This window comes from Haliotis rufescens, unplaced genomic scaffold (assembly GCF_023055435.1).
Source record: "Haliotis rufescens isolate VD_foot unplaced genomic scaffold, xgHalRufe1.0.p SCAF_17, whole genome shotgun sequence".
Lineage (NCBI taxonomy): Eukaryota > Metazoa > Mollusca > Gastropoda > Lepetellida > Haliotidae > Haliotis > Haliotis rufescens.
The window spans coordinates 7,112,976-7,126,581 of NW_025963857.1; the positions used below are offsets into that span (position 1 = coordinate 7,112,976).

The window sequence follows — 13,606 nt, forward strand, 5'->3', positions numbered from 1 at the left end:
TGGAATTCCAACTAAACCAGTGTACGACCAAACACGGAACTGCAACATGCTTCTAACCGGCGATGCGTGGTGAATGAGACGGCGGTTCTCTATTTCGTTACGTTACCTTTCAAATAAGTACATTTTAAATTCAAAATGTATCTACCCTAATAAATCTTTAATAACGGCAAACTGTGCATTCATAGCAAGTGTGATGTATGTTGTTCAAACACAGGGCACTCCTAACCAAAACTGACAGTCGTACCAGGTTAATTTAAAGTAATTCTGAACTTTTCCTGACAATTCGTATTCTGTTAATTAGGTACCGGTTTCGAGATGATAACGTCTAGTGCGCATGGGAGCGTCTCCGTGGTGTAGTTGATAGAGCGGCTGCCCGGGAAAGGCAGATCAGCGGTTCGAACCCCGGTTGCGTCATACCAAAAGACGTTAAAAGATGGTTCTTGTTGTTACCCTGCCTGGCGCTCCACATTAATGGGATAACACTGGACTGGTCGGCTCGGAGTCAGTACGCTGTGTCTGAGAGGGGTATGCATGTTAAACTATGTATGGTATCACAGTGGGCTAGCACTATAAAACAGGCGTTAAACCATAGGTGCCAGAGACCTCGATTAGATTCAACAATTCGTCATTTTGAAATTTGCTTCCACATCTGTAAGATTTCTCTTCTGTAAGTGGTGACTATGTTTGTCGTAAGAGGCGACTAACGCGATCGGGTGGTCAGGCTCACTGACTTGGTTGATGCATGAAATCGTATCCCTAAGGTGTGGATCGATGCTCAAGATATCAATCACTGGATTGAGAGAGAGAGAGAGAGAGAGAGAGAGAGAGAGAGAGAGAGAGAGAGAGAGAGAACACAACACGTTCGCGGGGCCTCGGGGTAAGGGTATGGGCCCCAAGCAATACATGTCTGACAGAATGTCGCCGTGTCCCAATTGTATGGATGAAAACCCATCATTCCGAGTGGAATATTTAATAGCCGTCATATGGCTTAAATATTGCGGCTTTAAACAACAAACAAGACAAGCAAATCTATTTGAGGCGAAACTTGGGCTTTGAATATGATCCTTATTAATCTCGTAATAATACCAGTACTTTACGATGTGATATAGAAATTGATACCAAATACCAAAGAGATTTTATTGTTGTAGTTATACCGAGAATTACGTAGCTACAAGTGAACTTGTACTGTTGACACGATTCATTAGAAATATAAATCGTTCGTAAATGTGAAAATAAATTCAAATTTATGCTTTAAAATCTCTGTTTACAACGTTAAGCACTCTGGATTGTTATTTTCAACAAGACCAATCGTGTAAAACACATCGTAGTTTCTATTTACCGTTCGTTTCAGGAAGTGTTAGGGCCGATACATTGTATGTGTAAGTTTCATCGCAGGAGTTGCTGATTTGCCTGATGTTGCATTAGCGGGTTAGGACGAGAGCCGGTTCAGGCAAGATTGCACGGGGAATTCCGAGAAGCATTTCTGGTTTATCCGCTCGGGGTCAGTTCGGCACATTCCGCCAAAACGAGTGGATCAACTGGGTTGTATTCAACTAGACTGATCCCAGTTCTTGTGTTTCTGCCCTAGACAAGTTCAGTTGGTACAAGTCGGATGAGTAATGTGCGCACCGTTCCCCAGCCCTTGTCTTCGATCTTCTATTGCGTTGACACAAACATGCAGCTCGGAAAGTAACCATTGATTTACGGCGGGCCTGGCAAGGCGGAAATGGCAATCCTACCACATGGCTGATAAATAAATCATTGATAGTGAAGATAAACAAGTATTTTCTTGGCATGTTCAAAATACAAGTTCAGGTTTTGTTTGTTTGCACTCAGCAATACTCAAGCTTTATGACGGCGGTCTGTAAATAATCGAGTCTGGATCAGACAATCTAGTGATTGATATCATGAGCATCGATCCACGCAATTGAGATACGATAACATGCATCCACCAAGTCACCGAGTCTGACATTACCGATCCCGTTAGTCGCCCCTTACGACAAGCATGGGTTGCTGAAGACCTATTCTTCCCCGGATCTTCACGGGTCACGGCGTTCAAGTAATAGAACAGTACAGCTGTAGCAGAGACCTGTAGCTGCCAGTGTGAAAAAAATATGGCCAGACCATCAAATATTATTGTATGGCCTCACATATGCATTTCTATTACGCCGAATCATAATGGACTAGAAACGTGATATACCGGATAATCGAAGCTGCATACCAGCTGATAAGGGACTGGTAGTTTATTTGGGGGGAAGGGGGTTACATTTTGAGATTTTGGGGGGTCGTGAGAAAAAATGACACTGAAAGAGAGAGGAGGGGCGGGATTCATCAAAATTTATTTATATATATATATTTTAGGGGAGGGGGACATGAAAATATGACACGGTTCTATATTTTCGAATGGATAATTTATAGATTTGAACATTATTTAGGGACTGGTAATATATTATCGGATGGGGTGTGGGGTCAAAATTATCGTCTGTCTCTCGCTTCTCTCGGATAAACATTTGAACGGAGGAGGCGTTGCACAGTACGTGGGAATCTCTACCATACAATCGCAACCATATATAAGACATTCTGGAGTGTCCGTTTGATCAGTTTTCAAAATTTTAATCGAGAGAACTGTGTCAACATATTTTTCAAGCGTAGTCTTAAATTGAAGTCGCCAGGTTGAAACGAGTGTCGTAAAGCTCGAGAAAGCTGCTTTCTCAGGTTTCACACACACACACACACACACACACACACACACACACACACACACACACACACACACACACACACACATACACAGACACACACACAAACATACACAAACACACACACAGACACATACACACACACACACATACTGACACACATACACACACACAGACAGACACACACACACACATCACCGGGGTCGTAGCGGAACGGTGAGGGTTATCATCAGAAGTGCATTACGTCATTATCGCACATCACGGAGAGCATGTATTTTCAGAGAACAAGGTCTGGTGTCTGGGAGTAGACGCTACTTATGTTTGCTAGCAAGGGTGTGGCACACATCAATTCTACGCCACAATTTTATCGAGTATGAAAGGTTTCTGGTTTCAATGAGCTGCTATTCATTGTTCTGAAAGCAGTATCAGCGTTATTTGTATCAACACGAGACTAAAATGCGTGTATGTTATTGTGCAAAGAAATAAATTTACCTTTGTACTAAATCGTTAATATGTATTGAAATGTGTACCAAGCAATGGATATAGAAAACCGTATGAATTCATAAGATTATAGACGCATGGACGCACAGTAGGAAAACAACGTGGGAATAAAAAATATGTATATAGTACACTGACTTCGAGTCAGTCGGTACACTTTTTTTTCTCTCTCTCTACAATTTAATTTTTCAAACAGCCATGGTACACTTGTTTGTGTCCCACGGGACAGAGTAAATTATTTGTATCAATTCCTAACTTGTATTCATATTGGAAGCTATGTTGTGCGTTTTGATAAAACTCTGCTTGACATGGTTGTGTTTAAGACATCTCGACATGAGCCAGCAAATAAATTAATGTTGTAGAAACAGTCATGACATTTAATTATGTTTCCGCGATTCCTCGGAAACATTGATAGACCACACACTGTTGGACTGAGCTATTGGACGTCGTGGACAAGTTAATCTTCAGTTATATCGTGCTAGATAAAGCATTCGCTATTGGGACTTCGTTGTAAAAAGGGACCGGTCATTTATTACAGGGGCGGGTGGGTCAGAGGTGTTTAATGCAGTACTGTTCAGAAAGTAATGACTCTCCCCTTACGCTTAGATGGCCCTCCCTATGTCCGTGTACATTTTGTTCATGACCCGCACTGAAAAACAAGACAAGATGCAAAAACACTATATTTTATCAGAAACTGGCCATTTTTTCACAACCCTCCCTGATTATGTGTATTTTTTGCTATGACACTCCCCTAGAGACTGTCCTATTTTTTGGTGACCCTCCCCTGATTCCCTCTGGACCCCCCTCCTCCATCAAAAAAAAAATGGGGGCACGGGCGGCCCAGTCGTCTAAGGCGCCGCAATTCGCTGTGCAGAGTTGCGTCCCTTTGGGCACGCCAGAAACCTATGATTGTGGGTTCAAATCCCGGTTCGCCCCGATTATGTTTCTAGGTTCGTCAGCACCATACCCGTGCTCGTGGGTTTCACAGAAGTGGTAACCGTCGAAGACCTGCATCACTTCGGGCTTTCCTCGAATGACCGGTCCATAAATGTTTTGTTGACCAGACTTGTAGCCGTGTTAATAGATCACGTGACTGTTGGACGTGTTCGGCTAGCTTGTCCTTTGGCGTCGTATCTATTGACCATTGACAGGGACTTATATCGACTCCTTGTTGTTGAAAAGAATGTGAGATAGTCGTGTTTGTCAACAATGACAGATGACTCATATGATGAACGTGTTTCAGTTTCTAGACACCTGATGAACATGCTTGAGTTCCTTACCTGCAAATCCCCTTTGTGAGAAAACGACCAAACTAATGGCCACAATTATATCTACATACACGTTTCCAATTTGACAAATTTCAACAAAATCGAACAAAATCAAGTATTCGAATTCGAGAGCTTTATGTGATAAATACTTCGGCCTGGTATTGCGACCGCCGTTATCACGGGGAAATAGACATAGGGTCCGTACGAACAATAATTACCGTATTTCATGTAAGGGACGACTCTCATGAACTGTTCTGCCCCGGCCAGTAATAAATGCCGACTCTAATTCCTTTCGAGGAAGGAATGAGAAGGGGCGGTTTTGTAGACTTTAGGTACTCACGTGGAATGAGGGATGATCATTGGCTGTAACCGGTCCTTGTTAGGGGCCCGGGGGACACGTGTGGCCCAGTTGTTTGGGGCACCGAAATTCGTTGTGCATACTTACGTCCCTTGGGCATGCTAGAAACTTATGATTGCGGGTTCGAATCCCGTCTTCGCCCTGACTATATTTCTACGTTTGGCAGCACTCTAAGACCGCCGTCACTTTGTGCTTTGCTGCCATCTCAAGTTGAAAGGTCGTGATATAACAGCAGTACTGTTGGAAGCGGCGTTAAATACTACTCGCCCTCTCGCTGTTAGTAATCCGATTCTTATTTTGAAACCTTCCCAATCAATCAATTGTTTATTAACGTCTCGCTTGTGTACATAAAACATTATAGTAGACATGTAAAAATAAGATGGGATCAAATGTACACAACCATCATCAGCGATTTATGAGAAACGGAAAGAAGTATAGCTCTGTACACATATATACAAAAATATCATAAAATTAAACAATATGCTAAAATGTTCTATTTTAAAAATAACAAAAAACAAAAACATTTAAAAAAAATAGTTTACTATATTAAATTTCTCTCCGTTAAAATAAAATGTAATAACAGGTCCTGGCAGTATAAAATATAAGACTTTGGGTTTTAAAAATCCATTTAAACTGCACATTATCTGGTAAAAGAAAAAAAATAGACTAAATAGTTTTAGAAGCAGCTTAACTATCCTTCCTCTCTGATTCGACCGCCTCCGTGGTCCACTGGTAGAGCGTCCGCCCGGAGAGGGGAAGGTCCGGGGTTCGATACCCGGTCGCGTCATACCAAAAGACGTTGAAAGATGGTATTTGTTGTTACCCTTCTGGCGCTCGACATTAAAGGGCTGAAACAAGGACTGGTCGGCTCGGAGTCAGTATACTATACATGTTAAACTGCGGAATGGTATCTCAGTGGGCTAGCACTATAAATCGGCATCAGTCCGGACTAGTACAAGCAGCCACACACACGTGCATGCACGTCGCTATATAAGTGCAATAATCTTGGACGTGACGTTAACCCAAGTTCACCTCACCCACCTCTTCTCTGATTCCTACATTGGGCAGATTAAAAGGGCGTGCAGCTCATCTTCGACTTGGTCCTTTCAATTGAAATAAGTCCTGTTTTCAAGTGATAAAGTTTCCTACCCTTTGTACCTTTCTCACATCGGTGAGCATTTAAAAAAGACATGTTTAGTATCATTTTGTGTGTGTGGGGGGTGTGGGGTGTGGGGTGGGGTGGGGTGGGGTGTGTGTGTGTGTGGGGGGGGGGGGGGGGGTGGGGGGTGGGGGGTGGGGGGGGGGGTGGGGGGGTGGGGTGTGTGTGTGTGTGTGTGTGTGTGTGGGGTAATACTGTACGGGCACGCTACCGCAAGAGATGCAACATCATGGTCAAGGGGAAGTAACTCTAAATCATATTGTGGCAGGCATGTTCAAGAAAGATGGCGTGCCTGAAATGTGCGAGTTTATTGCAAGTCTGCAAGGGTGTTCAAGGTAGAGTAACGTGATTTGCATGAACGCTTATGTCACGCGTTCTATTTTCCTTATGTGACACAGGTAATGACTTGGAAAGATTTCATCACGAACCCCTGCTTCATAACCTTCAATATTTTTAACTTTTGGCTAGTTGTTGCACATCATGTTTAGTTTGACATTTTTCAATACTTCCAGCCAGGGGTTAGGATTTTAAAAACCCAAATCGAAGCATAGTACGGGGGGAGTTTTACCAAGGACTTGGTGTGATATGTTGATATAGGTTTGAAAAATGCGTGTGGCAGGTGACACTTTGTGATAAGACTACTTGTGATTTTAGGCTCTTTCTGGAATGCTACCGGACTTCGTTGGTTTCAGACGTCGGTTCCAGTCACAGCCGGACAACAGTGGAGATTAGAGTAAGTGAACTTCACCTTTGGCATCATATAAAGGCTACTGGATGTTGAATCTTGGAGAACTTTACATGTGAATGGAATGTATATTCCAGCTATGACACGGTGGCCAGTCTGAACCAATCCAATCAGTGTCTGAAAACATGATTGAAAACCATCCACGCCATCAGTGAATGAGTACACTTATACATGTGACAGAGTGAGTGAGTTGGGTTTAACGACGCTTTTAACAGTATTCCAGTTATATCGCAGCTTAATGTGAGAGGAAAGCCCGAGTTGATGCAGGTCTCAGATGTTTACCACTAAAACCACGAGCACGGGTTTGGTGCTGACAAACCTAGAAACATAATCAAGGTGAACTGGGATTCGAACCCACAATCATAGGTTTTTGGCGTGCCCAAGGGACGCAACTCTGCACAACGAATCACGGCGCCTTAGACGACTGGGCAACCCGTACCCCCCACATGTCACAGAGCCTGACCATCCCATAACCATTGTTGTTAACATTGTAAACAAGAATGATGTCTGAAAACATATGATATGTCTATATATATATCGATATATATATATATATGTTACATATATATATATCGATATATATATATATATCGATATATATATATATATATATATAGACGTATCATGTTTTCAGACATTATTCTTGTTATGTTATTCTTATTATATGTTACATATATATATATATATAGACGTATCATATGTTTTCAGACATTATTCTTGTTTACAATCGTGGTCTAGTGGTAGAGCGTCCGCCCGGAGAGCTGAAGGTCCGGGGTTCGATCCCAGACTGCACCATACCAAAAGACGTTAAAATATGGTACTTGTTGTTACCCTGTCTGGCGCTCGACATTAAGGGGCTAAAACAAGGACTGGTCGGGTCGAAGTCAGTATACTGTGTCTGAGTGGGGTATGCATGTTAAACGGCAGCATGGTATCTCAGTGAGCTAGCACTATAAATCGGCATCAGTCCGGACTAGTACAAGCAGCCACACAAACACACACACGTGCATGCACGTCGCTATATAAGTGCAATAATCTTGGACGCGACGTTAAACCCCATTTCACCTCACCTCACCTCCCCTGGAGTTGGTTGACCGGCTTCGGGCATTGTGGTTTCTGTGATCCGCTCTTGATCTTCACAGTCCACCTTTGTCATGTTGGCAAAACAGGTTAGATACTACATGTACATGTAGTACATACGTCACTGACTCACTCTGTGTTTTCAGGGAGGGTCAAGCAGCTAACAACACCCGTTATGGGCCCCTGACTGACAGGCCAGACTACTCATTTCTTGGTAAGGAGTTTCAAATATGCACCAGGGTTCTATATATCTGTTGATTCACTAGAAAAACTTGCTTCATTTTAGAAATCAGGGGGTCCAACTAGCTTGTGAATAATATGAAAAGTTTATTTTGCCTCCCATTAACACGCTTTGGGTCACTGTGGGCGCAGGAAGTTAAAAAAAACGTACTCTAGAGTGGCCATATACTTACAGCACTGTCCATTTTCTCAATGCACAAAACTGTTTCAGGTGAATGATAAAGAAGTAAGTATATTCTCCGAAACGGTGTGCTCCTCTCTTCCTTAAATTATTAGTGTCGTTGGTTTTGCCAAGGTACATTTGTGTATACAGAATGGTACCTTGGTACACTTCTATGCTACCTGAGCCCAACAACAACCCCAACAGCATCTTTAACAGACGAAAGGACAAAGTTTGATCATAAATTTGTTGTGGCTTACCGTATTCGACGTTAAGCTCTAATAAGTGCCCACAGCGATATTTGCTAATCTATTGGCTAGTGAACAATACCAATTAGCACCCCTTCCGATTGATCAATGTACACAACACTTATTTATTCGTGTACAATACGCACTTGTGTGTTATATGCACCCTTAATTATGGGCAATTAAATTCTGGAAAAATGTATCTCTCATATATAAACATTTCAGGCTGTCAGCATGAACCACAAAATTTATCTTTTTTTCTCTCACCAAAATAATATTCTAATAAGAGCCCCCTATTTCTAATTTTGAGAGTGCCCTGGTCGCTTATCACGTCTAATACGGTAATGTTAAGCTGTGATAACTTATTGATGATCACGTCTTTATATGTCAGACATCTGACAAGAAGCGTCCTTATGAATTGTCAGATGGTAGAAGTTTCCAGTCTTCACATTTTGAAAAATAAGAATAATTTTAATTCCTTTGATTGCGAGGAAATGTTACCAGGAAATCGTCGGCGTAGATCGACAGTGGAGAGGATGACGTGACATTGATGTTATGTTTGTGTCCCCAGATGGCCGGCCAACTCCACTCAGTAAAGGTCAGATTAAGAGGAGGCGGAGGAGGATTGGAATAGCGGTAAGTGATCCCCTGCCTGATTGTCTCGAGACAATTGTCATTAGGACATTTCATGAATTAGTAGTGTTGATAGGACAATCTTTAAACCGTTACCAAATTTGATAAAAATAATTAGGACATTTTCAATGACAGTGTGTATAGTAAGACCTCATTAATCTGGAAAAAACTCTTTCTGGATGATGTTATGGGGATGATGGTACAGGTATGTAGGCATAGGAAATAAATACTCTGTACATACAATTTCACATTGAACAGGACAGTGTGGATTAACATGGTTTCACTGTATATGGGTCTTACAGATGTTGGTCATTAGATGTCTGTGGAGATTCTATGTGTGACTAATAATAGACAGGGAGACCAGTAGAAATTGACAAATAAAAGCTCCCTACAAACTACAAAGGACAACATGTGATCATTGTTTGGGCCTACAAGACTTAAAAATGATTAAAATTTATTGATTACATGTCTCAAACTTCCTGTCCTTTATTGTCAAGTGACTGAGTCACAGATGGCCAAGTGGCCCAAGATGTGACAATTTACTTTACCGAGTTGCATCCCCTTGTTGTGACAGAATCTGATGATCATGGTTTCGGATCCCCTTTTTTGAGTCACTATAGGCTTACCTCCAAGTGTTAACTGTTACGCCATATTATAATGGAAACATTGTTCAAAGAAGCGTTAAGCTAAACTCATTAATGGTGGAATTCGAAAACTTCTGATCTTAATGTCTTCAAATTTCAGAATAGGATTAAGTTCCTGGTGGGGGAGATGAACGAAGCTCGAGACAAATATGCGATGAAACAGGAGGAAGAGGTGAAACAAAAGGACGAAGCTGTGAAGAGAAGACTCAAGCCGAAGACAGATCAGTGATATCATCCATTGACTTGCGTGTCATCAGTGATATCATCTATTGATTTGCTTGTCATCAGTGATACCATCAGTAGATGTGTGTGTTTGTTGAAGAGGTGTTCCAGTTGTGGAAGGCACTGCAATTTGATGTGCAGAGTTGTGTCCCTTTCACATGTCAAGACCTATGGTGATGGGTTTGAATCCCGTTTCCTTTTGATCTTGTTTCTAGGTTTGTCAGCACCATACCTGTGCTTGTGGGTTTCAACCTGCGAAGATTGATGTTAGACTTAGTCTTCAGCAACCCATGCTTGCCATAAGAGGCGACTAACAGGATTGGGTGGTCAGACTCACCGACTTGGTTGATGCATGTCATCATATCCCAATTGCGTAGATGGATGCTCATCAAAGTGGTAAACGTCTGAGACCTGCATCACTTTGGGCTACCTCCCATATCAAGCGTACGCCGTGATATAATTGAAATATTGTTGAAAGCGGCGCTAAACCCAACTCACTCACTTATTTGTGAATGTGAACTGAGTGGCTCAGTTGGCCTACGCCAAGTTTCTGCCAGACATTCTCTGTATGAAGCGGAAGTAAAATCATTATTCAACTTCAAATGTTTGAGATGTTATCTGCGTGCAGTGGAGCACAAGAACACCTTGATGAGAGCCATCGACATGGCCCAAAAACACAACGGCTTCTGGACTCGCTTCTTGTGGCATGTGAGGATTGTCATGTCTGCACAAAGTTATAAATCAAGTGCAGCCATTTTAAATTCTCCCACTCATATGTAAATGCTGGAATTAAAGGTGTTTAGAATACATTTGATATCTTTCAATTCAGACTCCATGCACCCAACACATTTCACGTTAATCCCAAAGATAGAAACACACTTTGAATAAATTGACTGCATTTATAACCTGTTCACTTGCCTGTGACCTGTGAAGATCCGGGGTAGAATAGGTCTCAAACCATGCTTGCTGTAAAAGGTGACTATGCTTGTCGTAAGAGGCGACTAACGGAATCGGGTGGTCAGGCTCACTGACTTGGTTGATGCATGTCATTGTATCCCAATTGCATAGATCGATGCTCATGATGTCAATCACTGGATTGTCTGGTCCAGACTCGATTATTTACAGACCGCTGTCATATGGCTGGAATATTGCTGAGTGTGGCGTTAAACAACAAACAAACAAACAAAACCTGACTGAAATTACAAATGGCACAATGCTTTGTGCTGTGCAGTAACAGAGCCACCTGTCTGGTTGAGACTGAGACAACATGCATCAATGTTGAGGTTTGCCGTATTCCCAAACTAGGACTGAATTGGTCTACCGATTTGAAAGTATTGCCCACGGGGATTCCAGGTTACAATTATCTCCAGCAGCCTATGCTGGTGAGTGAGTGAGTGAGTTGGGTTTAACGCCGCTTTTAACAGTATTCCAGTTATATCACGGCGTGTCAGCTTAATATGGGAGGAAAGCCCGAAGTGATGCAGGTCTCAGACGTTTACCACTTCGGTGAAACCCACGGGCACGGGTATGGTGCTGACAAACCTAGAAACATAATCGGGGCAAACCGGGATTCGAACACACAATCATAGGTTTCTGGCGTGCCCAAGGGACGCAACTCTGCACAGCGAATCGCGGCGCCTTAGACGACTGGGCCACCCGTGCCCCCCTTTTTTACTGGTGATAGTGGTGACTCAATAGATGGGGTCAGACTTGGTTGATTATCATTGTACCCTGACAGTGGGACCTTCCATTGTCACTGGATTGTCTGGTCCAGACTTGATAACTTACAGTCTGTTGTCATGTAGCTGGAATACTGGACCAATGTCATCTTGGATTCCCCATGTGGTGTTGAACAGATTACTTTGAACTTTTGAATATGGTATGGATGAAAACAAGACCACAAGTTTATGACATGGTTTAATGTCAATATTGAAAATGACATGACAGACTGATTAAATCAGTCCAAGATGGAGCAATAGAGAGACAACTTGCTGGATCATACACTCTAGTCCTATATTCTCATTCAACACATCTTCACTCCTCAAAACTTGTCAATTTCCATAGACCAAAAGCTTCATAAGTGGCCGACAGAACACTTACTGGCATATAGTAAACCTGAACACAATGATATCATCACTGCCGATGTGGCATTGACCAATACTGAGACTACTTCAGGATAGGGCTGGTTAAAAAGATCGATAATCGTCAATGGAAAGAAATGTTAAGGATATGAAACTGCTGCCTTCGATAATAACTCCCACAAATTACTGTGATGAAATAAAGTTTACATTTACCGAAACAGACTTGTTATGGTCAATAATGTCAATTGTCCAAGATGGAAAGAAACTGTTTTTCAAATGTCAACAAAGTAATCCATGCAAAAATGTGTTGCTGCTCACCAGCGGTGTGAAATATGTTGATTTCTTTCGGGACCTCTTTTGCATATTTGGTTTTCCTTCTCCGATAATTGATCAAGATTTAGTCCGCGATTATCGATCTCTATGAATTAACTCGCCAGCCAGCTGTACTTCAGGATAGTGCAGCTGTGAAGCTCACAACCACTCTATCATTTCACTCATAAGGGTCGGAATAAACCAACATTTTGCAGCTTATCTCCATATTTCAAGAATTTCTGATGTACGAATCGAAAACAGATATATATATTCAGATTTGAAGAATCTACAAATGACAAGGCAATTTGGTCAAAGCTTTTGAAAGAATTGTTAACTTTGAGGAGTTTTTAACATGCTTAATCAGCTTTATGATGCAACTACAAATGATACAAAGCTCGTGTTTGATAAATTTCAGAAGTTAGCGAAAGATTTTTTGTTAAATCGTGTTATTCTGAACGTTTTAAGCAGGAAATCACGATATATATTAAAAATATGGAACTTCGCGAATGTATCGTGCTAGGTTACGAGCTGTGACAAAGATTTTTCATGCATATATTTTTGCATTAAACGTTGTGTCCGAGCCGAGAATTCAAGGCGACGAAAGCCGAGATGTCATTTGACTTACATTACACGCGATCGCACAAAACGATGGAAATAATAACTTAGATGTAAGTTTGATTACTTTTAGATATATTTTTGTTGATTTTATTTATCACTTTGTATAATATATTTAAAGATTTGCTTAAAATAGTCTATATTTTGCTCTTTGACATGTTCGATGCGGACCCGTTGTCGAAATGTGTGTCCGAGAATTTTATTTTCAATAACATCGCGGGAAATAGTGAATAATTTTTTAATTTATTGATAAAAAATGATAAATTAGAATGGAATACGTATTTCAGACATTGTGAAATATGACAGATTTAATAAATGAATGATATTACAGGTAGATCTAGGTCCATAAAAATATATACTATTTTGACGTGACGTGAGATAAACACATAGGCCTATTGATGATTTGAGATTTGCCGAGCGCGCTCCCCCGCCTCGGCTTCGGTTAAACGGCTCATCGTCTATAACGCCCACCAATTATTTGGACCCCATTGGTAGCGCAATAGCGAGCGATCACTGTACTGTAACCGAGGTAAAATCTACTCGGTGACATTCTTTTGACAGAAAACCAGATTTTGATATTTGTGTTGAAAATCAGACCAGTTCAGAACATTCTTGCAGTCAGACATGACTTTACTAATCTCTCACAT

The 13,606-nt window shown here is 41.5% G+C and overlaps 1 protein-coding gene across 1 annotated transcript; it reads left to right on the forward strand.

Annotated features, from left to right (window-relative positions):
* The first annotated feature begins 6,228 nt into the window (after positions 1–6,228).
* Positions 6,229–10,758, forward strand: LOC124138384 (39S ribosomal protein L52, mitochondrial-like). The gene is made up of 5 exons (XM_046505041.2): positions 6,229–6,317; positions 6,637–6,715; positions 7,954–8,021; positions 9,024–9,088; positions 9,830–10,758. Exons 1-5 carry the CDS (start codon positions 6,266–6,268, stop codon positions 9,956–9,958), a joined length of 393 nt encoding a protein of 130 aa, XP_046360997.1. The 5' UTR covers positions 6,229–6,265; the 3' UTR covers positions 9,959–10,758.
* Positions 10,759–13,606: the final 2,848 nt, after the last annotated feature.